Consider the following 26,875-nt stretch of genomic DNA (forward strand, 5'->3'; position numbering starts at 1 on the left):
CATGCCCCACACATTTTCTCAACTTTCCCAAAAGCCTGCTTACCACTTGAGCCAAAATTCATCACAGGCTGTTTTTAACTTGAGCCAAAATTCATCACCAACTGCCATTAACTTTCTTCTTCTGTGACGTGAGGAGGTTCTGCTGTTTGGTGATGTTAAAGGGGCAGGAACTCGACATTCCACAAGGGCACAGGACCTGCTCTCGAAGCATGAAATCAGTGGGTCCAGTCAGCCACCTGGCAAGTGGAATGGTCTGCTTGTCATACCCTGTAACTGGCGTGCAGGCCCGGCCTGGTGAAGAGAGCCACACCAGGGCCCTAACGTGAACAGGAGAGGCTTCTGGAACACAGGTGGGGATAGGAAACCAGCTTTGGGGGTCTCACAACACTTAATGACTCTTTGGCTTCCAGTGATTTAGGAGGGTTGAGATAGAGTTCTCAGAGAATAGATTCTGCTCAAGAGTCAGCAGCTATGGTGTGGGCACACATATATAGTTCTCTTAATTTTCTGCTACTCATCCTCGCAGAGACAGATGAACACAGCACACACACACACACACACAGTGTATAATATATACATATATGTGTGTGTGTGTACATCTCTATACATAAATACAGTCCTGTCTCTCTTCCCCTCCATCTCTCTATCCATCCAGATGAAGAACTTTGCCATAGGACGTGTGCTCTGGGGACCAGCGGTATTGCCAGGATGTGGGAGCTTGTTAGAAATGCAGAGTCTTGGGCCCAGCCTCAGACCTGCTGCATCAGAATCTGCATTTTAGCAAGGGCTCCAGATGACTCACGTGCACAGTCAAGCCTGGGAAGCCTTACTCTAGAGGCCTCTTAACAGAGGCATCTCGTGCCATTGGGAGGACAAAGAGAGTGTCCCTGTGTGGTCACCCTGGAAGGAAAGAAACTTGTTGTCCCAGTAGCCATGGAGAGACTCTGCACTGTTAGTCATTTGCAAATTATACAATCCTGAGGAGAACATGAAGGGGAAATCAGAACCAAGTCCACACTGCTGCTGTTGACACAACAGACTGTTCCAGGCCCTGCCCAGCAGGCCAGTGAGGTCCCACAAGTAGTTTTGATTTAGGGCAGCAGTTTTAAACTCGGATTTTACCTCATGTATGTGTCTGATTTTTAGTTGTTACTTCTTTGGGGAGTGAGGACGGTGCTTCTGGCATCTAAGTAGAGGAAGCCAGGATAAATATCCAGCTAAAGATCCTGCAGTGGTCCAGGACAGCTCACACCACAGAACTGTCTGACCCTAAAAGTAAATTGTACTGAAGTTGAGAAACCTGGCTTTAGGGGATGAAGTTTAACCTATAGTGACTCTAAAATCTTTCTATCCAGGACCTCATTTTAATGAAATATTTCAAATGTGGGAAACCCTTAGAATGAATAAATGTTTTTTTTTTTTTAAAGATTTATTTATGCACACAAGAGCTGGGGTCCAGGCCAGAGATGTGTTGGTGGGGGGGCTGGGGGCGGGGGGGGGGAATGAGAGGATCCATCAGAGACAGAGTGGGGAGCAGAACTGGCAGATCTACTGAAATACACTGCTGAGGGGAGCAGGGGCTCCACAGGAGACATCTGCTGTGCCATGTGGGTAGCTCCCTGGCTGGGGCTCGAACTCGTGCTGCAGTGGCTGCAGATAGCTTCATAGTGCTGCGTCTCAACCCTTTCGCCACCAGGGAGGCCCTAGAATGAATAAAGGTTAACTCCATTTTTAAAAAAGGAAATAAACATTATATATATATATATATACACACACACACACATATACACACATATTGTCTATATACACACACACATATATACACACATATTGTCTCTGTAAGGGCAGTTTCAAAGCCCCATTCAGAGCCCCATTTGCTTCCACCCCAGCGATACCAACCTTTGCTTCGAAGGTGGGCAGTTTGCTCCTGGTGTGTGTTTTGTTCTTTGGGCACACAGGGAAGTACATGGAAATACACGGAGCAGCATATGGGGCACATGAGTCCTTGGGAAGGGTGTTCTGCATTTGCACATTGCAGCCTGCTTTTCCAGAAGTCGAAGCAAAGACAGGGAGAAAGGACAGTACTGTGTCTTAATGAAAATACTTTCGTTTTCCAAGCAATTTACATTTCTTTTAACCGGTGTCCAAAAATTTAAGAAGAGATGTTTAATATTTCGTATCAGGTCGGGGAAAGAAAACCACAGGTAACGGTTGCAGATCTTAAAATTGACAATTTTCAAAGTGCAGACTCCATGGGGACCCGGAATACAACAAATAAACCTGACCTGACATCTGTTGGAGGTGCAGGGAGTGACAAGGCCCCCCTGGTCCCCTGCACCTCCTTTCTCCCTGCGTGTTACCTCTTAGCCCCACATCTCCTCCATCTCCGCATCATTTTTCAGAGCCAGCCAGTTTCTATGGCAACTGTTAGATTGAAAGATGAGCGGGGAGCGGGAGGCGAGGCTCCAGCGAGACCTCCGGGTGGTGGTGTGTGTCCCTGACGTCAGCCTCCTCGCTTCTGGATAGGAGGATTCTGGCTACTCCCATTCGGGGCTGCTGTCCGGAGCCGCTTTATTAGCAGGGCTGCCAGGGTCCCTGATCTCTCTGCCAGTTGCCTCCCCTTTCACGCCTCTCTTATCCCCCTTAGACTTCTGTTTTCCCCTTTGCTCCCCCTTTCCTCTTTTGGCTCGGGACTGCCTTCAAGGATGCACCGCTTAATTCGGGTGTGCCTCGGGATGCTCTCCTGCCTGGCGGTGTGGAAGGGCAGGGAGGCATGGCAGCGTTTTACTTGATGTCGATGGCGCCGTGAAGTCGTTCGCTCCTCTGCAAGAATCCTGACTATGCAGAAATTTATTGAAGCGGATTATTACGAGCTGGACTGGTATTATGAGGAATGCTCTGATGGTAATTATGGCCCCTGCAAAATAGAGTGAGGATGGGTGGGGACATTGTCTCCCCGAGGGAGGGAGGGTGTCCTGAAACCTTCCCAGGAGAAGGGCGGGAGGAGGGGGCACTGGAAGCAGCGCTGCCCGCAGCCCCGCCTGGCCCTGCAGGTTCGGAAGGCGCAGACAGAGATGGCAAGTGGGCAGGGCTCCTGCCCGGGGCAGACTCCTTTGAGGTCTGTCCTGCTGTGTGCGCGTAAGAGGAGATAGTGTTAGCTGCCCAACTGGCAGGCATCACACTTCCTTCGGGTTGACTTCTCTCTGGGGTGAGGCGTGAGTGTGGTGCTGATGCGATGCGTGTGTGAGTGTGTGTGCAAGCGAGACGTGTTCACCGACCTCTGTGCGGTCACCGTGGATTCGGGAGGTGGCTCTCTGGGCGGTCAGCTGCAGGCCCGAGAGAATCCGCCCTTTTCCTGAGCCCAGACCTGGTGCCATCGGGGAGGATGGAGAATGTGCCGAAGCAGCTTCCCACCTCCCAGGCAGTTTAAATGAATCCTGCTTGTGGGATCCCACAGAGGCTGGGGGTGGGGAGGTGTTGGGAAAGGCTGGGAGACCAACCATTCTGTCACCTGCTCAGTTTGTGCAGGGAGGGTGTGGCACATTCCAGGGGACACTGGTGGCGCGCGTGTGGCTGGACAGGTCTCGGGAGGTTGGGGCACATGGGAAATAGCGGGAGGTGCTTTCTCACTGGGTAGGGCCTCAGGCTGCTGAGTGTTGGGCTTCAAAATCGTGTTTGACAGTCTGTTTTCTATCATCTTTAATTTCTTCTTTAAAATAACCCTCTACTCACAATCTCTCTCTCTCTCTCTCTCTCTCTCTCTCTCTCTCTCTCTCTCTCTCTCTCTCTCACACACACACACACACACACACACACACACACAAACACACAAACACACACCACACAATGGATACACAATAAATACACTTTGAGGGTCTGTTCCCTGGTGATAACGTTCCCAGCCCCACATGAGCCGTTTATAGGTATGAGAACTGCTTTTTAATTGAATCGGGAGTTTTGGGTTTCTCTCACCATGACTACATTTGATTAACCTGAGGGATGAAACAGGCTGGAGCTGTCCTCATTAGTAAACCGAACAACTACTTCATTATCTCTGATCTGTTGATTTCTGCTTTGACCTGGACTACAGGAGAGGGGCCGGGAGGCTTTCTTGGTCGGGTGATGGTGGTAATTAAATGCGCTGAGAAACTTCCTCAGTTGAGTCCCACTTTCCCTAACGTTAGGTAAGATGGTGTCAGTTAGAGGCCCTGAGTAGTGATGATGGCAGGCAGTTCCCAGGGTCTTGAAGGAAAAATGTCACTGAATTGTTCTTGTCTTTTGAATACATTATTTTTGAAGCTAATTCACATCCTGTTACCTGGTTCCAAGAGGCAATTATAGGGAGCCTTCTAGTTTCCTTGGTGATTTGTGACTCACTGAACACTCTATAACTCCTAATTGATACGTAACATTATATTAGTTTCAGGTGTACAACATAATGATTGGCTATTTGTAGCCTCCATAACTTTTTTTTTTTAAATATAGTGTCTTTTTTTTAAAAAAAAAAATATTTATTTATTTATACAAGCACTGGGTACAGTCAGAGGCGCGGGAGGGTGAGAGAATTCACCAGAGCCAGAGTGGAGAGTAGAACAGGCAGAGTGATGAGGTACACTGCTGAGGGGAGCAGTGGGCGTGGCAGGAGAGGTCTGCACGCCATGTGCAGTGCAGAGGCTGCAGGCAGCTTCGCAACCCAACATTTAACCGCTGCGCCACCGGGGAGGCCCTCCATAACTTTTTGAAGTAATCCTTATGTCCATCCTCCATGGGCCTCTGGGTTGGGGAGCATGGCTGCAGCAACCTCCCTGTTACAAGACTGAGGATGAGCTGGGTGTGGCTGTGGTTCCCAGGGAGCTAACCTAGGGCTGGAGGAGGAAGGTTCCCCATGTCTTGCCCAGTGAGCAACCAGCTCTTTTTATACCCTTGTGCTCAGAAGTAAAGCCAGTCAGGGGCCTCCCCGGTGGCGCAGCGGTTGAGCGCTGGGTTGCGAAGCTGCCGGCGACCTCTGCGGCGCCGGTTCGATCCCCGGCTGCTCCCCGGCCACCAGAGGAGGGTCCCACATGGCGCGCAGACCTCTCCTGCCGCTCGCTGCTCCCCTCAGCAGTGTACTTCAGTCCTTCTGCCTGCTCTGCTCCCCACTCTGGCTCTGGTGAATTCTCTCACCCTCCCGTGCTTCTGACTGTACCCAGTGCATGTATCAAACAAACAAATAAATAAATAAAAACATGCCTCTATAAAAAAAAAAAAAAAAGAAGTAAAGCCAGTCATTCCAAGTGGCCAAGTCGAAGGGCTCTAAACTGGGTATCTCTCCAAGGGATTTTCTTACTCAATCATTTCTCAGTTGAATCTTTCGGCCCCTGGGCACCTGATGTCTCCTCCCATAGAAAAGGAAAAGGCAGGAAGTCATAACTCCTTTCTCTGCCCAAAGGTAAATAAATAATGGCTTGTGATTACCATCTGAAGGCATGTTGAGCAGAGATCTTTTCTTTGCGCTCCATTCCCATTTGAAGGAAGGAGAGAAGGTCATTGGGACAACTGGCATTTTCATAATCTTATTTTAAAGGTAGTTAGGTATCCCAAGACTTGGGATAAAAGGACCACAAACCCAGAAATAATCTGGTTTAGGAAATCAACAAAGGGAAAGCCGGGTATCCAGAAATGCTAATGTGTCCTTAACTTATTTACACATTTCCTGCTTGTTGGGGTTCTTTCCTAGCCTCAGGCTGAAATGCAATTTGCCTCTGTTAATATGCATCTTTAAGATCACAAATCAGTCTGTAAATAGTCATTTCTTCTGGTCCTGTCCTGACCTTCCTTCTTTGGTTGACCAAGTAGGAATAACCTGGTTATGCGTTCTCTCTCTCTCTCTCTCTCTCTCTCTCTCTCTCTCTCTCTCTCTCTCTCGCTCTTTTTTTTTAGATTTTATTTATTTATTTATACAAGCACTGGGTACAGTCAGAAGCGCGGGAGGGTGAGAGAATTCACCAGAGTCAGAGCAGGGAGCAGAACAGGCAGAAGGACTGAAGTACACTGCTGAGGGGAGCAGTGGGTGCAGCAGGAGAGGTCTGCACGCCATGTGGGATTGAACCGGCACTGCAGAGGCTGCCAGCAGCTTCACAGCCCAGCGCTCAACCGCTGGGCCACCAGGGGAGGCCCTGCTTTGTCTCTCTTATTTGAATCTTTAATGAGGGAAACTTCTAGGGAACTTTCCAGACTAATAAAAAAGATGTCAAATATTTTGAAAAAGATGCAATATCATTATTTATGTCAGGGTTATTGACTTGCACCTACATTGCAGGGTTATTAGCGCTGGATTATATACATGGGTGAGAATGTAGATTTCAGGACCATTAAGATTCCTCTTTTAGAGTTGGAGTAAAGAAAGGGCTTCTGTTCTTTACTACCTTTGAGGTTCAGGAGAGTTTTATTCAATCTTGAGTACCTGTCTTGCTCCCTCCTTGCCCCTTTACCAGTTTTAGTCATAGAACCTTAAACTCCATTCCCCACCCCCACCCCAAATGCACACAGTAAAGACTGTCCCAGAAGGTACAGGGAGAGACTTGGGGCGGGGACTTAGAATAATAAGAAATTGGAGGGATTGATTGCCCAATACCTGAACATAATTTTTAGAGATTTGAAATAGCCAGTGATCAACACAGCGAAGCAATAGCCTTTGTAGAATTTGCACAATTCTCAGTAAATATACTCAGAGTTTACAATTTAAACTCCTGTGTCAAACAGGGCCATGGTCACCCACCTCGGATGTGTCCCAGCTCTAATTGCAAAACCTCTAAAACGTGGCACCTCTTGAAAACCAGCCACTTGTCAAAAAATCGAGTCCTTAGACTCACTCCAACTGTGAGAGGCCCTGGGAAATGCTTTCGGCGAGTGTTTCCATCAGGTGTGTTTGGAAAACTCAGGCAGTCGTCAGTGGAGACCCGCATAGACACACGGGGCTGAAAGGCGAGCCCATCGATCTGTTGTGGAAACCCTGTGTTGTTTCTTGGCTGCTTAGGTGGCTAAGTGGTCACTTAAAAAAGAAAGAAAAGTGTGCTTACGAAGAGTGGGAGGCCTTTTTTAGGTCTGGGTTCGAGTATATATCCTTAAGTTAAAGAAACAGAGCACATGCTCTAGTCATGTAGTCCTTCTAGAACTAGGACGGCAGGAAGCGCGCGGGCCGGGCCTCGGCCTCCCAGGCTGGTTTTCCACTGGCTTGCTCTGTGGTCGGGGCACCTCCAGGGACCCCTGTGAGCCTCTGCTGGTCCAAGTCCCCATCTGGAAAACGGGAATGCCCACACCGGCCAGAGCTGTGGTGGGGAGCGTAAGGAGTACACGGGAAGTAAAAGTTGTTGCAAGTGAAGAGGTACCGAGTCAGCGTTTAATTTCATTTTCACGGAATTAGTACTCATTATTATATTCTTTTTCAAAATCACTTTGAACAGGGGAGTGGTATTTTGAGCCAGGCATAGTATCTCGAGCTGTTTCTTGCTGCCGCTTCTTTGGTAATTACTCACCCTCATCTCCCCCTTGGACGAGGCAGGAGGTCTGAGTCATGTGATCCTGTGCTGGGGAAACCTGGCAGCTCTCCTGCCCACCTGTGGCCATGCACGTGCCTCTTTCTCTTACTGCTTTTCCCAATAAGCCTTTCCTTAAAAAAAAAAAGAAAGAAAAAAAAAAGTGGGGGATGCCTAGGTAGGTTCCGTGGAAGTTGTCCTTAGGGTTCCTTTCCCCCTAGTGAAACTCAGATAGTAGCCAGCCCCATCATGTGTGCTCTGTTACGCTCTCCATTGCCACCACTTCCAGCCGCCACCCCCGGGTCACCCCAAGGTGGGGGCAGCCATTTGTGAGTGGAGGTTTGGTAGAGGTGTTTTAAGCATGAATTGAAAAGCTTTTACTACTTTTCTGAGATGTTTTCCCCCCACTTTGCTTCCCTAAGTGTCAATGTAAACAGCCCTTCACTTTTTCATCTTGTGCTTATTTGTGGGGTGCACCTGAGGAGGTTGAGATTGACTTCACCACCCCCTACACAGCACTCCTCTGAATGAATAAAGTGATTAAGAAAAAGGAAATGGGGCCTCCCCTGGTGGCGCAGCGGTTGAGCGCTGGGCTGCGAAACTGACTGCAGCCTCTGCAGCACCGGTTCAATCCCCCGCAGCCTGCGAGGGTCCCACATGGCGCGCAGACCTCTCCTGCTGCCTGCTGCTCCCCTCAGCAGTGTACTTCGTCAGTCTGCCTGTTCTGCTCCCCGCTCTGGCTCTGGTGAATTCTCTCACCCTCCCATGCTTCTGACTGTACCCAATGCTTGTATAAATAAATAAATAAATCTTTTAAAAAAATAGTTAAAAAAAGAAAAAGGAAATGAAATGTATATGTCTGACTTGCCCTTTTGACAAGGACTGTTGGTCCTGAACAACACAGGTTTGAGCCACTTCAGTCCATTTATACTTAGTTCTTGCTGGGTACCTGCGGGTGGTCCTCCGCGCCTACAGGTTCACATTCATCAGCTCAGCCCACTTCCTGCATTGGTTGGTTGAGTTTGTGGATGTGGAACCCAAGGATACCGGGAGGCAAACTATAAGGGACTTGAGCAGTCACAGATTTTTCATAGGTATCCACGGGGTGCCTGAAATCAGTCCCCCTCAGATACCAAGGGATGACTACAGTTAAGTTTTTGGGGAGTTGAAAATTACAGGAGGATTTTTAATTGTGGGGGGGATCAGCACCCCCTATCCCTCCCCCATCTACCCCAGGTTGTTCGAGGGTCAAATGTTTTTATTAACAGTGCTGGTAACGTAGATACCAAGTCCTCCTTCAGATGCAGAGGAAGAGAACTGTAGAGCTGACGAGAACAGAGCAAGCCCCGAGCCCAGGCTCTTGGAATTTTTGTTTCTCTGATTTATTATTTTACTGTCATGAAACAAGGGGGTCCTTGAGGGAAGCGACCCTCAGTACTGGGCCTGCTGTGCTGTTTGAGCAGAGAAGTGATATTCAAAGGAGGCGTGTAGACCAGTGGTGAGAGAGGGGCACAACGGAGGCGGGGGTGAAGCGGAGAAGGAGACGCTCTTGGCAGAAGCTGTGGTGGGAGGTGAGGCAGGGGACAGGCTGCAGGGGAGACCCCCACCCCCAGTGCCAGTGGAGACCACAAGGGCAAAAGCTGGCATCTGGTAAAGAAGGAGGGGCCTGCCTGGTGGCGCAAGGGGTTAAGCACTGCACTATGAAGGTGTCTGCAGCCTCTGCAGCACGCGTTCAATCCCCAGCCAGCCAGGCAGCAACCCACATGGCGAGCCAGAATTTTCTTGTCTCTCCCGCTGCTCCCCTCAGCAGTGTATTTCTGTTGTCTGCCTGTTCTGCTCCCCACTCTGTCTCTGGTGAATCCTCTCACCCCCCGCACCTCTGGCCTGTACCCCAGTTCTTGTATGCATAAATAAATCAATCTGAAAAAAAAAGGGGGCACCTGTAGAGTGGGGCTGTCCTGTGGAACTTGTCATGGAAATGTTTTGTTCTCTGATGTGTAATTTGGTGGCCATTAATCACGATGTCTGTGGCACATTTGAAATGTGGATATTGGATTATATTTCATTTTAATCAGTTTAAATGTAAATGTAACTGGCCCCAATGGCTGTGACCACATGGACCGGGCAGGGTGGATTCCGGGAAGATGACTTGTAGATCTGGAGAGGACATTCCCCTGCCCCGCAGGAGACCCGTGACACCTTTTTCTTTTGTCCCCCAGTCCAGTGTTCCCAGGGGCGGGCACTCCCTGCCTCCCTTGCTTTGGGCCCACCTCAGGGCCAGCACCCACCCGGCTACTTGACTCTTTCCCGGACTGAGCAGCTTCTCAAGGGCAGAGCAGGGAAGCCCCAGCTCCAGGCTCCTGTCCAGGTGGGTGGTCTTGAGTCAGCCTCTCCATCTTGCGCCTGGCCCAGGAATTCCTGGGCTTTCTTGCTGGACTTTGGGGGTCATGTTTTGCTTTGGCTTTTGGAAAAACTGCTCCGTCAGAGAAGAGGCACTTTGGCCCATTTCTGCCTTTAACCTTGAAGAGAATGCGGGTGCAGATGCGGATCAGCTTTGAGAATTGCCTCATCTGCTCGCAGAGGGAGGGAGAGGGGGAGGAGAGATGTGCGGAATATTCTGAAGCATGACTAACCCCAGAGAAAATGGGGTGACAGGAGCTTCAGCATAAACTATGCACTCAGTGTTTATTATTTAATATATTTAGGCTTGGACATCATTTGCGTAGATTAAAAGATGAGTATAACTAACTCGGTTATGAGTAAAATCACTTGAGAGTATTCTCGAATATATGAAATTGACTTCTATTTTCATTTATATACACTGCGGCCTGGCCTCGTATCCTATAGTCTGATCACCAATCTGATAACTTGCTGAATGAATAATCCACAAGGTGGAGAGTCTCCCTCCCTTGCTTTCCCCCTTCCAGGACTTCAGACTCACTGTCATTTGAAATGAACTAACAAGTCCAACCTGATAACATTTGAGATTAAGGAAAGATAATTTTTTCCAAGTGTGTCATGAGCGTTGTATTCAAACCTTGTGCATATTTTTCAAATGCGATTTTGAACTGGCCACAATTTCTACTAAACCTTATTTTTAACAGAGAACACATCTTTAACATGATAAAAAATAGCAATCATTTTCAGGTTCCAAAAAATTGAGCAGGCCATGCACATGTTCCTAGGTTTTAATTTTTAAATAAAATCTTTATGATGCTCTGTTTTCCTTTTTACAGACACTCACATTTGGTCATATATTAGATTTTACATAGCAATACAGTTCAGCAGACATTTTTTAACTACCTAAGTAGGATCCTCAGCCCTAAGGATTCAAAGATGAATGAGAACTGGCCTCTGGATTTGTGTAGCCAACTCTTTATGATGGTCTTGCCTCTGCCAAAAGCCTCCTTCTTGTTACCTAAGGGCTGTGAACAGCAGATTCAGATGTCCTGGTGCAGGGACACCTGCCACTGTGTAGCTGTGAAGCACAGAGACGACAAAATATACTGTGACTCCCTGGGACGCCAGTGCTCAGGGCCACCCCATAAGTGGGTTTGATGGAAGAACCTGCCATTTTCACCCTTACAGGCAAAAATCAAGTAGTACAGAGGAATTGGTATTGAGAGATGCAATTAAACTGGATTCTTTTGCCAGGCAACATGGCAAGCTGTTAGGTTAGAGTTTTGTTCCCCCCTTATCCTAGCAATTGGAGATCTTTATACATTTGGCTGTGAATATACAGATTGAAGGTGAGAGTGGGATTTAAAAAACAGTAAATGCAAGGTATTATTAACAAAGAAAGCTTAACGTGGGTAACGGTTACCACATTTTTTTTCCCTTTTGCTAGAAATCACAGTGATCACTTCCTTTCCCATTTAACACTCTGCCAGGCTGTTGTCACAGTCGGACTTGTCTTGGCATCTGAAGCCCGCCCACAGGAAATCTCTCATCCGAAGGTGTTGGGCAATCATTCACCAGGGCAGTTCCTCCTCCAGAGCCCCACCTTTAGACAGGTGTACTGCTTAAGGCTTGGTTGGTTTTGCTCTGTGCAGTTGCTATGAAACTTCCAGGAAGCTACCATTCCTCATTGCTTCTGGGGGGAGGAAAAGCAGGGAGAAGAATCTGGAGGCGGACAGCTCGCCTGAGTTCCTACACCAGTCTGCCCGCCTCCCCTCTGAATCCACTGCACCTGGCAGGGTTGCCCTGGTGCCCGGCAGGGCATTCCCATTCTGACAGGTGTTTCTCCCTGCCTCACCCCTCCTCCCGGGTCTGGAGAGGGAGCCACCCCTTTCCGGGTCCACCCTGAGTAATGCTGGGCCAATGGCCCCGTGCACACTGTCCACTCTGGCTGAGCCAGGGCAGGTCCACAGCCCTGGCCAGGGCCCAGTGTCTGCCCCAGGGGCCCGGGCCCCAATGGCTCCACCAGGCAGGCAGCCAGCAGTTCCCCCAAGGACAGGCCCTTAGGGTCATGTTTTGGCTTTGGGGTGACTTCAGCAATGTCCCTGAGCGCTGTGGAAGGGAATGAAGAATGTTATGAATATGACTGCCAGGATGAAGAGCAGAAGCCTGCCCGTAGGCATCGTGAATCCCTGGACCTCTTGGAAGAGGGTAAATTCTATACTTTGCTCCTAACGAATCCTTTTCCTATTAGTGTCTAACTAGGCTTGGCTGTTTTGCTGAATTCACAGCACTCTCTTATTTTCTTCTTGAGTTATAACTCGAGTCCTCAGATCTTCTGTGGTGAATGGCTTAATGGCACTGGGGCAAAACCACCACCAGTGCTTCCAGCACCTTCGGAAGTCCCCTACGCACTTTCTAATTCACTCCTCCCTTCTGGGAAACCATTTACCTGACTTCCATCACTTTGGGTTTGTTTTGCCCTATCTTGAGCTGCATAAATGGAGTCAAACAGTGTGTATTACTTTGTGTCTGGTTTCTGTTGCTTAAATTTGGTCTTTGAAACTCAGGCGTGTAGCACGTATGAGTAGTTGTCATCTTTGGTTTCTGCTGCTGCTTTGTGGAATTCCGCCTCTCTGTTTTAAAGTTTCCTTGTCACTGAAAGGGTTTTGCTAAGTTAATGGACAAGAGAGAGTGAGTCATTATTAAATATGTTTCTAATTTAGTATTGTTTATTAAAAAGATATTGACCACTGATTTGAAATTAGGATTGTTTTTAACCTAGAAATAGTTCTGATAGAAAAGCACGTTGAAATTGCCTGGAGCCCACCACCACACTTTCTCAGAGGGATGAGGCTTTGATGAGAGAGGATATTAAAAAAAAGATAAAGCCCAAATGCTGGGGCTGAATTTCCTCTTCAGGGGTCGGTGGGGAGGGGATCTTTGGGGTGAAGCAGGCTGTTAAAACAGTGACTACTGCATGGTTGGTCTTGGTCTCAGCACTAACACTCAGAATGTCTTTTCAACATTCTGCTCTGTGATGGTCTATTTTCATGTCTCAATCTAACTTTCATTTTCAGAATTATTTATCATCAAACAGAAATAGGGAAAAAAACAAAAAGAACAGAATTATATATAATCAGTCATTTGCCAAAAGTGGTTTTCTTCGAAATATTGTTATTTCGAAGAAATATTGTTATTTCGAATATTGTTCCAATTTTCTTGGAAATATTGTTAACCCTTCATCGACAGGGCCATTCACTTGGAGAAAGCGGGGAAACAGTGGGAACAGCCAAATGAGAGCAGGGGCTCCCTGCCAAGGCCTGGAGCAGGGCCTGGCCCTTCATGAAAACCATGGCGCTGCAGGGAGGCCCGTGGAGGGGGTGGGGGGTTCCTGGAGGCCATCTCGAGAAAGGCATCTGACTGCTCTTGTAGAACCAGGCCAGACCTGATCTCACTGGATCAGCGGGGCCCCTTAAAGCCAGGCTGTTGCATGTGCTGCCTGGGAGCTAGGTCAGAATGCAGACTCTCAGGCCCCACCTCCGACCCATTGAGTCAGAGGCTGCATTTGAGTAAGATCTCAGGGGATCCCTATGCACATGGAGTCTAACATGAGCTGCTGCCTTAAAGCACGGTAAGATGACTTGCAACAGTCTGGTCTAAATTCAGGGCTGTGCAGGGTTCTGGAGCAGCGTCATGCATCCTAGTCATGAGAAGAAAGAAATTTGTGTTGTGTGTATTTTCTGTGTCTATATATCTATCTGCCTTAAAGCATTTCTAAAAGCTGAGGGCCAAATGATGATGATGGTAGCTAGTATTTATCGTGTTCTTAGCATCATCCTGAGTACTTTGTGTGGATTCTTGTGTTTAATTCTTAAAACAACAATGTGTGGTTAGATAATGTTATAATTGCATCTTTAAGATTTATAAGAGAAAACTTAAATAACTCGTCTTTGTCTACACATCGAGGAAGAGGTCTCAGCTCATGGCTGGCTGGTCCTCCACTCTTCACCACTCACAGTGGGGTCCCACTGCAGCAGCAGCACATCACCCCATAGGGTAACATGTGAGAAATGCACAGTCCCGGACCCTGCCCCGTATTGCTGAGTCAGGCACTCTGGTGTGGGACCCCAAAACCTGAGTTTTAACATGGCTCTGGCTGCTTCCAGTGCTGGTGCATGTCTCATAGATACCAGGGTCTTGAGTTTATGGTTACCTTCCATGGGGTAAGGGAGGAACCCCGAGCTCTATTTGCTGTCTCAGGATAGGCTTACAATTTCTTCCTTCACTCTTGTTTCTTACCATCCAATTTACCTCTTTTCTCCCATAAAATATTTTTTTGCTGTCCTGTAGGTAGAATGTTAAAATCGTTTCAGGACAGTAATCTCAAAAGAAAGGCACCTTAATGCCAATGATCTTAGTTCTCTTTGTAAAGTGAAATTCACAGATTTTTGCACCCAGCCTGAGGAAGTCTGTGAGTAGGAAGCTGGAGATTTGGTCTAGAAGATTTTGTTCCTGTGGCCTGGAAACCTGTCCTGTGCCCCAGAGCAGGCCATTCCCTGGCCTGACAGCACCCTTGTCTTGAGTTCTTGGGAAGTGAGCCCCGTGGGTAGAAAGCAGTGCTTTGTGACTTGTGAAAATATGTGCAGGGTGTGGGCGTAACCCAGGAGTCTGAGGTGGTTTTAGGTGCTTTTTGTTGTTGCTTTTACTGTAAATTTACCTACAAGAAGTGCTTTTGGTCAGAAACTGAAGGTGAGAATTACTTTGGGGATTGCTCTGGTAGCTACGGATACAGGAGATATTTGTTCTCTCCTGGTCACCTTGTTGACTTTCTAAGGTCACCCACTTTATCTTTAGGACAATCTTTGAAATATACACTACTCTCAGATTTGATGTCAAAACAACATAACCTTGGAGATTGTCCATGTCCTGAGTCCCACAGCTATAAGCGTAGAGCAGACCCTGCCCCAGCCTTGGCGGCTGCCTTCTACCACCCCTGGGCCATGTAGACCCTCCTGGCATTGCCTCATTGAGTCCTTAGAGCCCACAAGGTGGGTGCTTGTGGGGAGACCAGGCATCCAGGAGAAGCCACTGGCTCAGGCCTCACATCTGGAAAAGGCAGTTTTGCTCTTGCTGGCTTTGGGGAGAGAAGATCGCAGGCCCTGTGCCTTCTGGTTCCAGGCAGCGTGCTGCGCGGTGCAAGCAAAAGCGACCTCAAGTGCGTTCATGCTGCATGGCATTGGGGAGAAGGGCTTTGCTGGTTCTCCCCAGTCCCTTCTCCTCAGGGGGAGTTGTTGTGGCCAGAGAACAGTAGGACCTGCTGGTGAGGGTGCTTGCTGGAGAGTGGAGTTCTGCCTCCCCTTCCTATGGTGTTGTGAGGCCAACTCCCTCCCACTGCTTTCCCGGGATGCCTAAAGAAGCCTGTCTGGGTCATTTCTCCTTTCCCGGGCACTTCTGAGGCTGTTGCCCAGTTGTGATTTAGTCCCTCAGTTCCGGCAAGAGCATTCTCAGGCGGCAGGATTGAAAAGACAGGGCGGGAGGGTCTGGAGTCTACTGAGTGCACTCCCTGCGGGTTTAGGTTTTCTGAGCCCATCCTCAGAGATGGCTGTTGATTTCCCTGTGGGCTTCAGTATGTGGGTGGCGGCATCAGTCTTGCACAAAGGGCAGTTTTCAAGTGTTGAGTGCTAACAAAAACTTATCTGAAGATGCAGAGATTAAAAAAAAGCCAGTGGGCAGTGGGAACCTGGAGCCCGATAGAGTCCCTCAGGCCAGTGTGAGGTCTGTCTGCAGCTCAGCCCTGCTGGGCCAGCCAGATTCTCCTTGGGGTACAAGGAGAAGCCGAGTTGCATAGAGAGAGCACAGGAGGGAAACCCTGGGCGGCTGGAAGAGGGCTAAGCTGGTGGAGAATGACTGGATCCAGATATGCTGAACCCTGAAGGTGGTAGCCAAGCCTCAGGCCACTGTGGGGTGGACCGGCAGCCTCGGAGGAGGAGCCATTGCCCTGGGCCTAATGTTGGTGTTGACACAGTGTGGCCAGCAGTATGGAACCTTGCTATGCAGGACTCTCCTTCAGGGTTATAGACAAGGGAGGAGCAGACATGCTTATCAGTACCAACCTCAGCACTGTTACAAAGGTCCCTTTGCTCATGGTTTTCAAATAACCTTGGTCTCCTGCTTGGGGTTTGGTGTCAATATCCATGGCTACCCCATACAGACCTTGGCGAAGTCAGCTGCTCACGGCAGTTCTACCGGGGTAGGGTGCCAGAGATCCCCCAGAGCCTGCCATAGGCAAAACTCACTCACACTGTATTTTGGGGTCCCCTTGCTGCCCTGCCCACACGGGGGCCTATTCCCTGGCCCTGGGCCACTCCCAGCCTTCTAGCATCTGAACTCCCCAGAAGCATCTTCACCTGGAACTTCCTGCTTGCTCCTGGGTATCATGCTAATTTATGCCAGTGTCTTACCTTCTCCATTAGACCAAGGAATTCCTGGAGAGTAAGATTCACTAATTTACTCCCCAGCAGCCTGCGGTTTAGAGCACCAAGTTGTGAGTCAAGTAGACCAGGCTCTCCTATAAACACTCTGTGATCCTGGGCAGTTTCTTCACATCTGAAATGTGGACAGTCGTAATTCTTTCCTCCCAGGGTGAGTGTCAGCACGAGAGGCGACAACAGACACGCAGCCCTCAGCAGTGTGCCAGGGCCGCTGAGCAGCCATCAGCCATATGATTCACGACCCTCATTCTATGCCCCGGTGGAGAATGGCCACCATAAATCAGCACTGGGTGTTTCAGTCCCGTCCCGGGCGGGGTGGGTGGTGACAGGTGACAGCACCAACAGACCAGGTTCAAGTTCATGTTATGTCCTATCTGACCTTGGAATAGCCACTTGGCCTTTCTCTTTGTCTGCTGTATTAAATGGGAATCACATCTATGTTGTGGGGGTGGTCTGGGTTTATATGAAATAATTCCTGTAAAATGGGCCACGCTAGCAGTTGGCACAGTGTCGATACCCAGCCATCACTTCATTTCTCCTTCCTCTCACTTGCTTTGGTGCCCTTCTTTCAGCCACCTGGCAAGGGAAAGTGAGCCAGTAAAATGGTCACGCTATTTTAGTTTCAGTTAATAGTGCTGATGAGCAGGGGATAGAACCAGAGCTGTGCTGTCAGGTCTCTGCTCTTGGCGTGCGATGCTGCGCTCTCACCAGCAGCACAGACCTGGCACCTGGCAGACGCCCTTTGTCGTGGGCTGGGCTCTGGGCTGGGCTCTGCCCCCGCTGCTGTGCCAGAGGCCATTGGCGTGGCTTTACTTGAAACCCTGGCTGCCAGAGGCTGAGTGATAAGCCAGCACCTTTCACCCAAGAGAGCGCGGAGGTGGCCGGCAGCCTGCCCACTGGCTTCTGGCTGCACACCACGGTTGTTCACCTTCAATTTGATCGCCCTGATCAAACTGATAGCTCCCCACTCCAGCCCCAGGGTGGGGTGTGATATGTGGTCATCTTGGAACATTGAGATACCCACCAGGGTTTATGTTTTCCCTCCTCTCTAGGGTACTGGTTACAAATAAGTCTATCTTTGAAATGACTGGTTTGGGCGTAAAACACAGCCTGCCAGGGTTTGTTTGTTTTGGTTTGTTTTGTTTTGTTTTGAGGATCAACTGTGTATTGACCCAAAATGGTGACTCAGCTGCTTTCGTGTGACTTACACAGCCTAGGTGGGAAGGGACGTGCAGCATTTGTGAGAAATAGGATCGCTGTGACTATAGCACATTGTGACTAGAATAAAGAGAATCTGTTGTGCTGTGATTTATTTTGTTTTAATTACTGTAAAATGAGCGTGTGTTTTTATTACCAAGTATGGTGTGAGCCCTCACCCCATCAAGGGCTGCATCAAAATCATCATTTTTTGTTTTTGTTTTTTTAAAAACCAATTGTGGGCCTCCCCTGGTGGCGCAGCGGTTGGTTGAGTGCTGGGCTGCGAGGCTGCCCGCAGCCTCTGTAGTGCCGGTTTGTTCCCCGGCTGCCGGCGGCGAGGGTCCCACAAAAAAAAAAACAACAAAAAAACCCCCAAATAATTGTCTCTTACCAGTCGTATTAGTTAAAACACTCGGAGTATTGGACCAAATCTAAATGTTTTGACGACAGATAGAGGCAACAGTCGAGCAAGGGACTTCGTTTTTGTTTGTTTTTGGTTAGAAGAACTGGGGTATAGGCCAGAGATGCAGGGGGTGAGAGGGTTCACCAGAGACAGAGTGGGGAGCAGAATAGGCAGATTGACTGAGATACACTGCTGAGGGGAGCAGCCAGCGAGACAGGAGAGGTCTGCTGCGCCATGTGGGTAGCTCCATGGCTGGGAATTGAGCTCAGGTCATCTTGGTAGTAGCGCTGAGACTTAACCCCTAGGCCACCAGAAAAGCCCCTACACCGTCCCATTTTAAATGGACAATTTTGATTTTTAGTATATTTACAGAGTTGTGCAGTTTTAGCACATTTGCACCCCCCAAAGTAAGACCCCTCATGCCTTAATAATCCCCATTTCCACCCCCAATCCCAGGCAACCACTGATCTGTTTCTGTCTCTATAATTAGCCTGTGTGGGATGCTTTACAGGACTAGAATCATACAATATACTCTGTCTTTTATGTCTCACTGCTGCTGCTACCGGAGTATAAGGTTTTTGAGGTTCATCTGTGTTGTAGACTTTTTCGATACTTCATCCCTTTTTATGGCTGACTATCACTCCCTTGTATGGCTACATGCCACATTTTGTTTATTCATTCACCAACCAAATTATTCGGGTTGTTTGCCCTCCTTACCCTGTGAACACCTTACCCTGTGAACACCTTACCCTGTGAACAGGACAAGTATTTGTTAGGTGTACTTCCTGGAGGATCGTGACCAAGTGCAGGCATGCTTTTTCAACTGAAAACTGCCACTACTGACTGACTGTTCTTTTCTCCGACACCTAAGCACCAGCTACCCTCTCATCCGGGCACATCAGAATTTCCAGAAGGGTACATATCTATTTTGAGAGTTTATTTGACATGCCCATAGTTCTTATAATCAAAATTACAGAAAATAAAACTTACTTTTAAAAAGCTAAGACTGAGGTACAGGTGATAGGAGAAGAAACTATTGGGGTGTAGGGACAGAATTTGATTCTAAAAAAGGTTGAATATCAGTGTTCTAAATAAGTAAATTGATTAAAGACCTTTAACTTAGAACAAAAACCAAGCAACCCAGAACACAGATCTGATGGGCTCACTGTCCGTGGGCATTGCCTGCTTGGTCTTTGAGTTCTAAGGAAACAGTGTCTTCTGGAGAGTTACACACACACACACACACAGGCACATTTACATATACAACTTGTACATGTATAAATATATGGTGCATTAGATATCCGTTTATTTTCATGCCAGAGAAACATAAAACTTGCATTGATGGGAGGAATGATATCAAAATTAGGTTAGGAAGTGATGAGAGGTAATTGTTCTAACAGCTGCATGAGAATTTTTCTTCTAAAATGCAGAACGTGAATGAGAAATGTAGTCTGCTCACTGTGGTTACTCAGAGAAGGCAGAGAAGGCTAGAATGTTTGGGGGCCTTCTCAGGCTTCTTAGTAGGAGGAGAAACCTGAATTCCTTAGAGGGAGCAGGTAGCAGGCTGGCACCTCCTTGCTGCTCTCCCCATCCAGTCTGGCCTCCTGGGTCCTCCTCAGGTTTTCCTGCTCCAGGTATTCAGTGTCCCGACCTCTGCAGCAGCCCCTGCCGGGCCTGCCAGCCATGCCCACCTGCCCCTGACCTCTTTCGGATGCCCATATCTGACCTGACCCTCTCAAATCCCCTGTACCTTCCTCCCCATTGTTTTCTTCCCTTTGGGGATTTCTCCCATACCTCAATTCCAGTTGCCCTTGAGCTTTCCACTGACTTGATCTCCTTGGCAATAGGTAGGGACTCCTTTCTATTTGGGGCCTCTCTGGGATTTCTTGGCTGGCATCTAATGTCCATGACTAGGAGATACAGATAGGTGCCAGCCAGCATTTATTCTCCAGATTGTTTTGAGCAGTTTAACGCCCACCAAAATTGCATTACTGATTTACAGACACCAGCCCCCCACTGAATCCAAATTCTGTCCCTACACCCACATAGCTCCCCCTACGCTGTCACCCCACTAAGCTGTGAAAGTTCAGTCACACATGGCCTCTCTGGTATGCTAGCCTGGGACTACTTACTCAAGTTTGGCTTCACGATTCTACCTACCTCAAGAATAAGCACTCGATTCTCTTCTCATCTCAAAGAGGGTGGTCTCCACTGCGATCTAGCGCCTCCCACCTCAGGGAGGGTGTCCCTGGCGCTGTGGATTGGAGGTATCTTCCCTGGGCACCTTCGTCCACCGCCACCGCAGCGGCTGTCCTGATGGCAGCCCCGTGCTGGGGCACCCTTCTTGCACCCAGCCTTCTGTCCCCCTGAATGGCATGCTCTTGTCCTTTGGTCCCAGTGAGAAGCCCAGGCTCTGTATTTGTTGATTCCTCTCCCACCCAGTCTTTTCTCTTAAACCTGTCAGGAAAAGAGACCACTTCTCTTTATCTCCCCTGCCATTTGGGTTAATGACCCGCCTTGGCACAGATCATTCTAAATGGCCTTGCCAGGCCCCTCACCCCCCTTCCACCCCCTTTTCTCTGAACCGTAGCCAGAATGTCTTCCGAACTACAACTCTCATGTGGACATTCTCCCTTTGAAACCCTCCAGTGGCTTCCCACTGTCCCATGGTAAAGTTCAGTCTCCTTCAAGGAGCCCGCACACCCTGACCCGCTGCCCAGGGTTCCCCCACCCCCCACCAGGGTGTTTCCTGTGGTCTCCTAGTGCCTGATAACAAATGCTGCTTCGTGTCAGCCTGCGCTCGGCAAGGGGCAGAGTGGCCTGTGGACCAGCTTTGTAAGAGCAGCAGCTGCGCTGCCTTTGCTGGGGCTTGGAGCAGAGTTCTCTCGCATTAAGCTTAATTATAGAGGCTTATGGCAGCTCATTCACGTTTTATTTTTTCTTAATGCATTTTTGGGTGGAAGTGGATTTATTTGGTAGCGCTCCCTGGGTCAGAACTGGACCCCCCTTTGGGGCGCTGTTCTCATGGACAGAGAAACCTGACCCCAGTTACTATAGATTGAGTGTCTAGAGTGTTGATGCTTCCAAAGTGCAGCCTGTACTTGTGTTACTGTTTAAAGGCATGGTTTGTGATTTTCCCACCCTCATTGGTATCACCCTTACCCCCTCATTTCTTGGAAGTGGAAACCCAAGACACAGCAATTATGGGGTTTGCCCAGGGCCTCCAGGCCTTGGTTGAGTCTCCTCTGCAAACCTGTCTCTCAGCCTGGGGTAAGGATCGCTCTTTCCCCAATGTGCAGATACTTCCTGCTGGGTTTATGCTTCCTCACCATAGTCGATTTGGGCCAGCCCAGCCCTGCCCTGCCTCCTCTGTGACCCTAGTCTAGTAGAGGGTCCAGACTGGTCTAGGTTCAGTCCCTGCCACCAACCTCAGTTGGGTCCTTAGCTTCTGGGAACCTCAGTTTTCTCATCTTTCAAGGAGAGTAGTCATCCCAACAGAGCCTCACCTGCAGGGCTGTGGGGAGGATTAAAGGAGAAAGAACATTAAATCCCCCTACACAGCAGGGACACCATAAATGTTAAACTGCTGCCCCTGCTGGGAGTCTCCTCTTATTCTGAAATTCAGCTGCTCCCTGTGTGACATTGGGCCAGTTGGTTGGAGACTGAGCCTCAGTTTCCCATTTGTAAAGTGGGGTGTGCTTACTGGCAGTGTTGCTCTGGGGAGTGACATAATCCACGTGCAGGTGTGGCACTGCCTGGCCACAGCTCCTGGGAAAGGGCTGCTGCTGTTACTCATTTCCCCTAAAGTCACCTTGCAGGACTTTCTTTTCAGTGTATGGTTTCTTTTTTCTTTTCTTTTTTTCTTTTCAGTGTATGGTTACTACCAAAAAAAATTTTATAAAGCGTGGAAATAATTGTAATACCATCCAACTGTCAATATTTTAGCAGCCTTCCTGATTTTTTCATTGTAAATCTGTAAATTTTGTAATTTATAATTTTATTATCAATATGTGCCTTTCTCCAGTTCCTCCTCCCCATTTGGGATTACATGTACTTTGAAAACATAACTGGAATAATAATTCACAGAAGTCGTGTCAACAGTAGTCTTTTATTTTTGCCTGTGATGTCTGCAGTCAGGCTCTAGGCCCTGGGACTTCTGAGAGGTTCTCTGCACCCCTAACTGAAGGTGAAAGGTGTAAGGGCACACCTAGCCTCTTGTCCCTGTGAGAGTGGTGACATTATGTGCCTGATAGGTGTTAATGCTGGAGAAACCACAGGTGTCCATTTTATTGGGTTCAATTTTAAAGCATTTAAAAATAACTTACAACAGGGGCCTCTCCAGTGGCGCAGTGGTTGAGCGCTGGGCTGCAAAGCTGTCCGCAGCCTCTGCAGCACCGGTTCGATCCCCGGCCACTGGCTAGGGTCCCACATGGCGCACACACCTCTCCTGCCACACCCGCTGCTCCCCTCAGTAGTGTACTTCTCAGTCTGCCTATTCTGCAGACTTCCCACTCTGACTCTGGTGAAATCTCTCACCCTCCCGTGCTTCTGATTGTACCCAGTGCTTGTATCAATAAATAAATAAACCTTAAAAAAAAATAACTTACAACAGGAGGGATCCTTCTGGTATAGAATCACGGTGCAGTTGTGTAGACCTTAATATGTGCATGTACACACACACACACACAAACACACATGAGTGCAGATATATTGGGGCAAGTCTTAGTAAGATCCATCAATTGTGTCAATGATGGTACCCTTGTTGTGACATAATTTTACAAAATGTTACCAATGGGGGAAATTGGGCAACACTTGTAAACTGGGATCTCTCTGTTATTCTTATATTTGCAAGGATTATCTGCACATGATTAACCAACCACAGTGATTGCAATTTAAAAAAGTGATTTAAAAACTGTAAGTGTAATTTCTGATTATTAATACAAATCCTAGTGGAAAAGCAACTCCAAATTTTGATCTCTTAGATTTTAGGGTGACAGACTTAGAGCCAGATCAGTTTAAAATGTGACCAGGTTTTTTTTTTGCTTCAACACAGCAGAGGACTTGGTCCTCCGAGGGGAGCAAGCAAGGGAGCATGAGCTGGCCCCACCCTATCCTCGTGAGGTTTCCACACAGAGGTCATTTGTAACTGCTGTGGGTCATTTCTGGTTGATGGAATGGACATGTCAGTGCCTCCAAGGTCAGCCTGGCTGCAGGGCTCCTCTGTCTGTGTCTGCAGGACAGGGTACAGCTTTAAGACTAACCCCTGACCTCTGTGTATCTTCACTTAAGTTTGTCTCCTGACCTAGAGCTGATGAACTATTTAGAGCAATTTTAACTGGACTCCATTTACATTCAATTAAATTCTGGTATAAAGCAACCCTTATTAATCTTTTTTGCCTTTCCCTGGCCTGGCAGCTCTATGGGAGGGGCAGGGAAGGAAGGTGCAGGGTCGCATGCACTCTCCTCCAGCAGGCAGGGTTCCTGCAGTGAAGTGTTGGGTGGAGGAAGGGGAAGAGGAACCCCCTCTCTCCTGGTTCTTTTTTTTTTTTTTTTAAGATTTTTTTATTTATGCATGCAAGATCTGGGGTGTAGGCCAGAGGTGCAAGGGGTGAGAGAATTCATCAAAGACAGAGTGGAGGGCAGAACAGGCAGATCTACTGAAATGCACTGCTGAGGGGAGCAGCAGGCGAGACAGGAGAGGTCTGCTGTTCCCTGTGGGTAACTCCTTGGCCAGGATCGAACTCATGCTGCAGTGGCTGCAGATAGCTTCATAGCGCTGCAACTTAACCCCTTGCACCACCAGGGAGGCCCCCTCCTGGTTCTTGAGAGCTCTGTGTTCTTTGGGTTTCCAATTTGCAACCAGATTTCAGGTCTTCTCCTTAAGTGAGAAAATCATTCTAACAGATCAGATTTCTCTGAGCTCATTCCCTAGGATGATCTCTACTTGCATTTAATAAAATATTTAGAGACCTATTGCATTCCAGTTGCAGTGTGTCTTTAGTAATGCTACCGAGCTGGCTTGGTAATACACTTCAGTTCCCAAATGCCTTGCATGGGCTGTTACTAAATATGGGTCAGTGCGAAGCTGAACCAAGTCTGCGACTCTTAAGGAATTATTCTTGAGAGTCTAGGTTAAGAAGAATTACTGAGAAGTTAAAATTTAGCCAACAGTGGCAGGTCTCAAAAAATTGTACATTTTGACCTTAAATCTATTTGCAGTCACTCCTTCCTCCATGGAATTAAGCCCCTGCCACCACCTTCTTGGTGTTTGTTGAACTGCAAATCCATTCCTTGCCGCTGATTTAGAATAAAACCACCCTGAGATTTTTCAGCAGACTAAAGCCTTCTTTCACCGCACAACTGGAGATAGTGGAAGGAGAACAAAGGCGTACAGTCCTAAAGTGGCTGCACGCAGCCTTTCATGACCACAGTCATTTATCTAGTAATGAAATATCTGTGTGTGTGTGTGTGTGTGTGTGTGTAGCAGTATTAATAATAGTGTTTTTGGCATGGATTTAAAAAAATCAAATGGAAGGAGAACAAAGATGCTCAGTTTTCATGGTAGGAAACTGGTTGCACAGCGTTGGATTTGAGACCATTTGGGGAGTTGGGGGCTGTGCCTTTAGAAATTAGACAGTTCCAGGGATCATGCTCAGCGAAATAAGCCAGAAAGAAAAAGAAAAATACCGGATGGTCTCACTCATAGCAGGAATCTAGAAAACTTAAATAAGGGACCAGGAAAATGAATAACTATAAGAAAGTGAAAATCAAAATCAACAAACAACTATGAACCAGAGACATTCTATGGGGGGTGGGGGGGCGGGAGGGGAGGGATTGGGGTCAAAATAAGAGGGTTGCAATTGTATGGGGAATATAAAAATAAAATTTATTACAAAAGTAAAAAAAAAAAAAAAAGAAATTAGCCAGTTCCAGCACCTTGCCTCAACACCACCACTAAATATGCATATGCGTGCACACACACACACACACACACACCCTGTCAAGGCTTTGTAGATATTAGAAATCAACTCCTTCTCCCCTTGCCCCTGTAAAGCTTGGGGCTCTTCTCTGAAACCCTGCCAGTGAGTTGAACTTGGCAAAGCCAACGACTCTTGTTCCTAATAGATAGACACAACTTTCGGCCCCCACCCCCTTTCAGTGGCGCTATAGTGAACATGTAACATTAGGTTAGTTTCAGGTGTGCAGCGTGAGTGGGATTTGCATAGACTGGGAAAGGATTGCCACTCTGTCTGTGAGCATGTCACCACACAGAGCCACAAATTTCCTTATGACAAGAACTTTCAAAGTCCTTTCTTAGCAACTTTCAAATATACGATAGTGTTACTAGAGCCTCTACTTTCTATGAGTCATTTGTTTGGCAGGTTGTTGTCATCAGTGATTTCACTGTCATTTTTTGTTTCTTGCAGTTTTATGTGCCGAAAGAGTTGGCCAGATGACTAAGACATATAATGACATAGACGCTGTCACTCGGCTTCTTGAGGAGGTAAGAGTTTTGGGGAAGGCAACGAATCATTTGTAATTGACTTATATTAGTTAAATATAACTTGTAAATATGACTTATTTTGTAATATAACTTATACCCCCTCTGGGGGTATAACTTAGCTGCTCAGTAACTGTAACTTTGTGAAAGGTATTTTAAGAAGGACTGCATTCATCACACAAAAGAGGCATCATTTAAATACCTTAAGGTTTAGGGTCTCCCTGGTGGCGCAGCAAGTTGAGCACCGCGCTATGAAGCTGCCCACAGCCTCTGCAGCACGGGTTCGATTCCCGGCCGGCCAGGGAGATTCCCACATGGTGCAGCAGACCTCTCCTGTCTGCTTCGCCCGCTGCTCCCCTTAGTAGTGTCTAGGGTCCATCTGCCCATTCTGCTCTGCGCTCTCTCTGTGGTGAATTCTCTCACCCTCCCATGCCTCTGACTGTACCCCAGTTCCTGTATAAATAAATAAATCTAAATAAATAAATAAACAAACAAATACCTTAAGGTTTAAACGAAATCCTTAAAACATGTACTGCAATATATTTTTAAGTGTATCCACAAAAATGTCTGAAAAAAATGCTTCATTATCTATACCTTTATAATGTGGTTTGTTTATTTGTTTTTTTAATTTACGTCGGGTTAAGGGAATGTTATGCAGTGTCAACATGGAGATGACAAAAATAAGCCAGGCAAGAAAAACTTAGGGAACTTGCTCAGGATTAGTTGAGCAGCTGGTATTTTAGAGGCTGTAATTTTCTGAATTTCTTCTCAGCAGCGTGTTGGCAGTTGAGAATTAAGGTGCAATAAAGTACTGTAGAAATGGGGGTTTTGGGCCTCCCCGGTGGCACAGTGGTTGAGTGCTGGGTTGCGAAGCTGCCCGCAGCCTCTGCAGCGCTGGTTCAATCCCCGGCTGCTCCCTGGCCACTGGAGGAGGGTCCTGTATGGTGCACAGACCTCTCCTGCTGCCTGCTGCTCCCCTCAGCAGTGTATTTCGTCAGTCTGCCTGTTCTGTTCCCCGCTCTGGCTCTGGTGAATTCTCTCACCCTCCTGTGCTTCTGACTGTACCCAGTGCTTGTATAAATAAATAAATAAATCTTAAAAAAAAAAATAGAAATAGGGGTTTCATGTGTGTGTCCCGTGCCTGGAACAGACCAGGGTATGTAGGTTCTTAATAAGTATGGATCGAATTCTTTAGACTGAAGCCACCCCTGATCCCCACCAACCCTTCAATGCGCAGATGCAAACTGTTAGCCTCTTGTTTCTACTCCAGAATAGAGACTATTCATTAGCCCTTCCAGGAAGAAAGGGGAATAAGGAGGGAGCCAGAAACCATTGTTAGCATTTTCAGGCAGTGGTAGGACAAGGTTGA

General features: G+C 47.8%; 1 protein-coding gene across 6 annotated transcripts in view; it reads left to right on the forward strand.

Annotated features, from left to right (window-relative positions):
- TRAK1 (trafficking kinesin protein 1) overlaps window positions 1-26,875 on the forward strand; it is a 110,415-nt gene that overhangs the window by 45,529 nt on the left and 38,011 nt on the right. For 3 of the 6 annotated variants that reach the window (XM_037526811.2, XM_037526815.2, XM_037526819.2), the window contains exon 3: window positions 25,433-25,509. In XM_037526811.2, coding sequence (XP_037382708.1) covers window positions 25,459-25,509 — 51 coding nt within the window. In that variant the 5' untranslated portion in view covers window positions 25,433-25,458. Of the gene's footprint in view, window positions 1-2,581; window positions 2,905-11,960; window positions 12,123-25,432; window positions 25,510-26,875 lie in introns of those variants that run through there. The other 3 variants (XM_037526823.2, XM_037526827.2, XM_054693305.1) reach the window with 3 other exon arrangements.

The sequence above is a fragment of the Talpa occidentalis genome, unplaced genomic scaffold, assembly GCF_014898055.3.
Source record: "Talpa occidentalis isolate TD23 unplaced genomic scaffold, MPIMG_talOcc4v2.1 talOcc4.10, whole genome shotgun sequence".
Classification (NCBI taxonomy): Eukaryota; Metazoa; Chordata; class Mammalia; order Eulipotyphla; family Talpidae; genus Talpa; species Talpa occidentalis.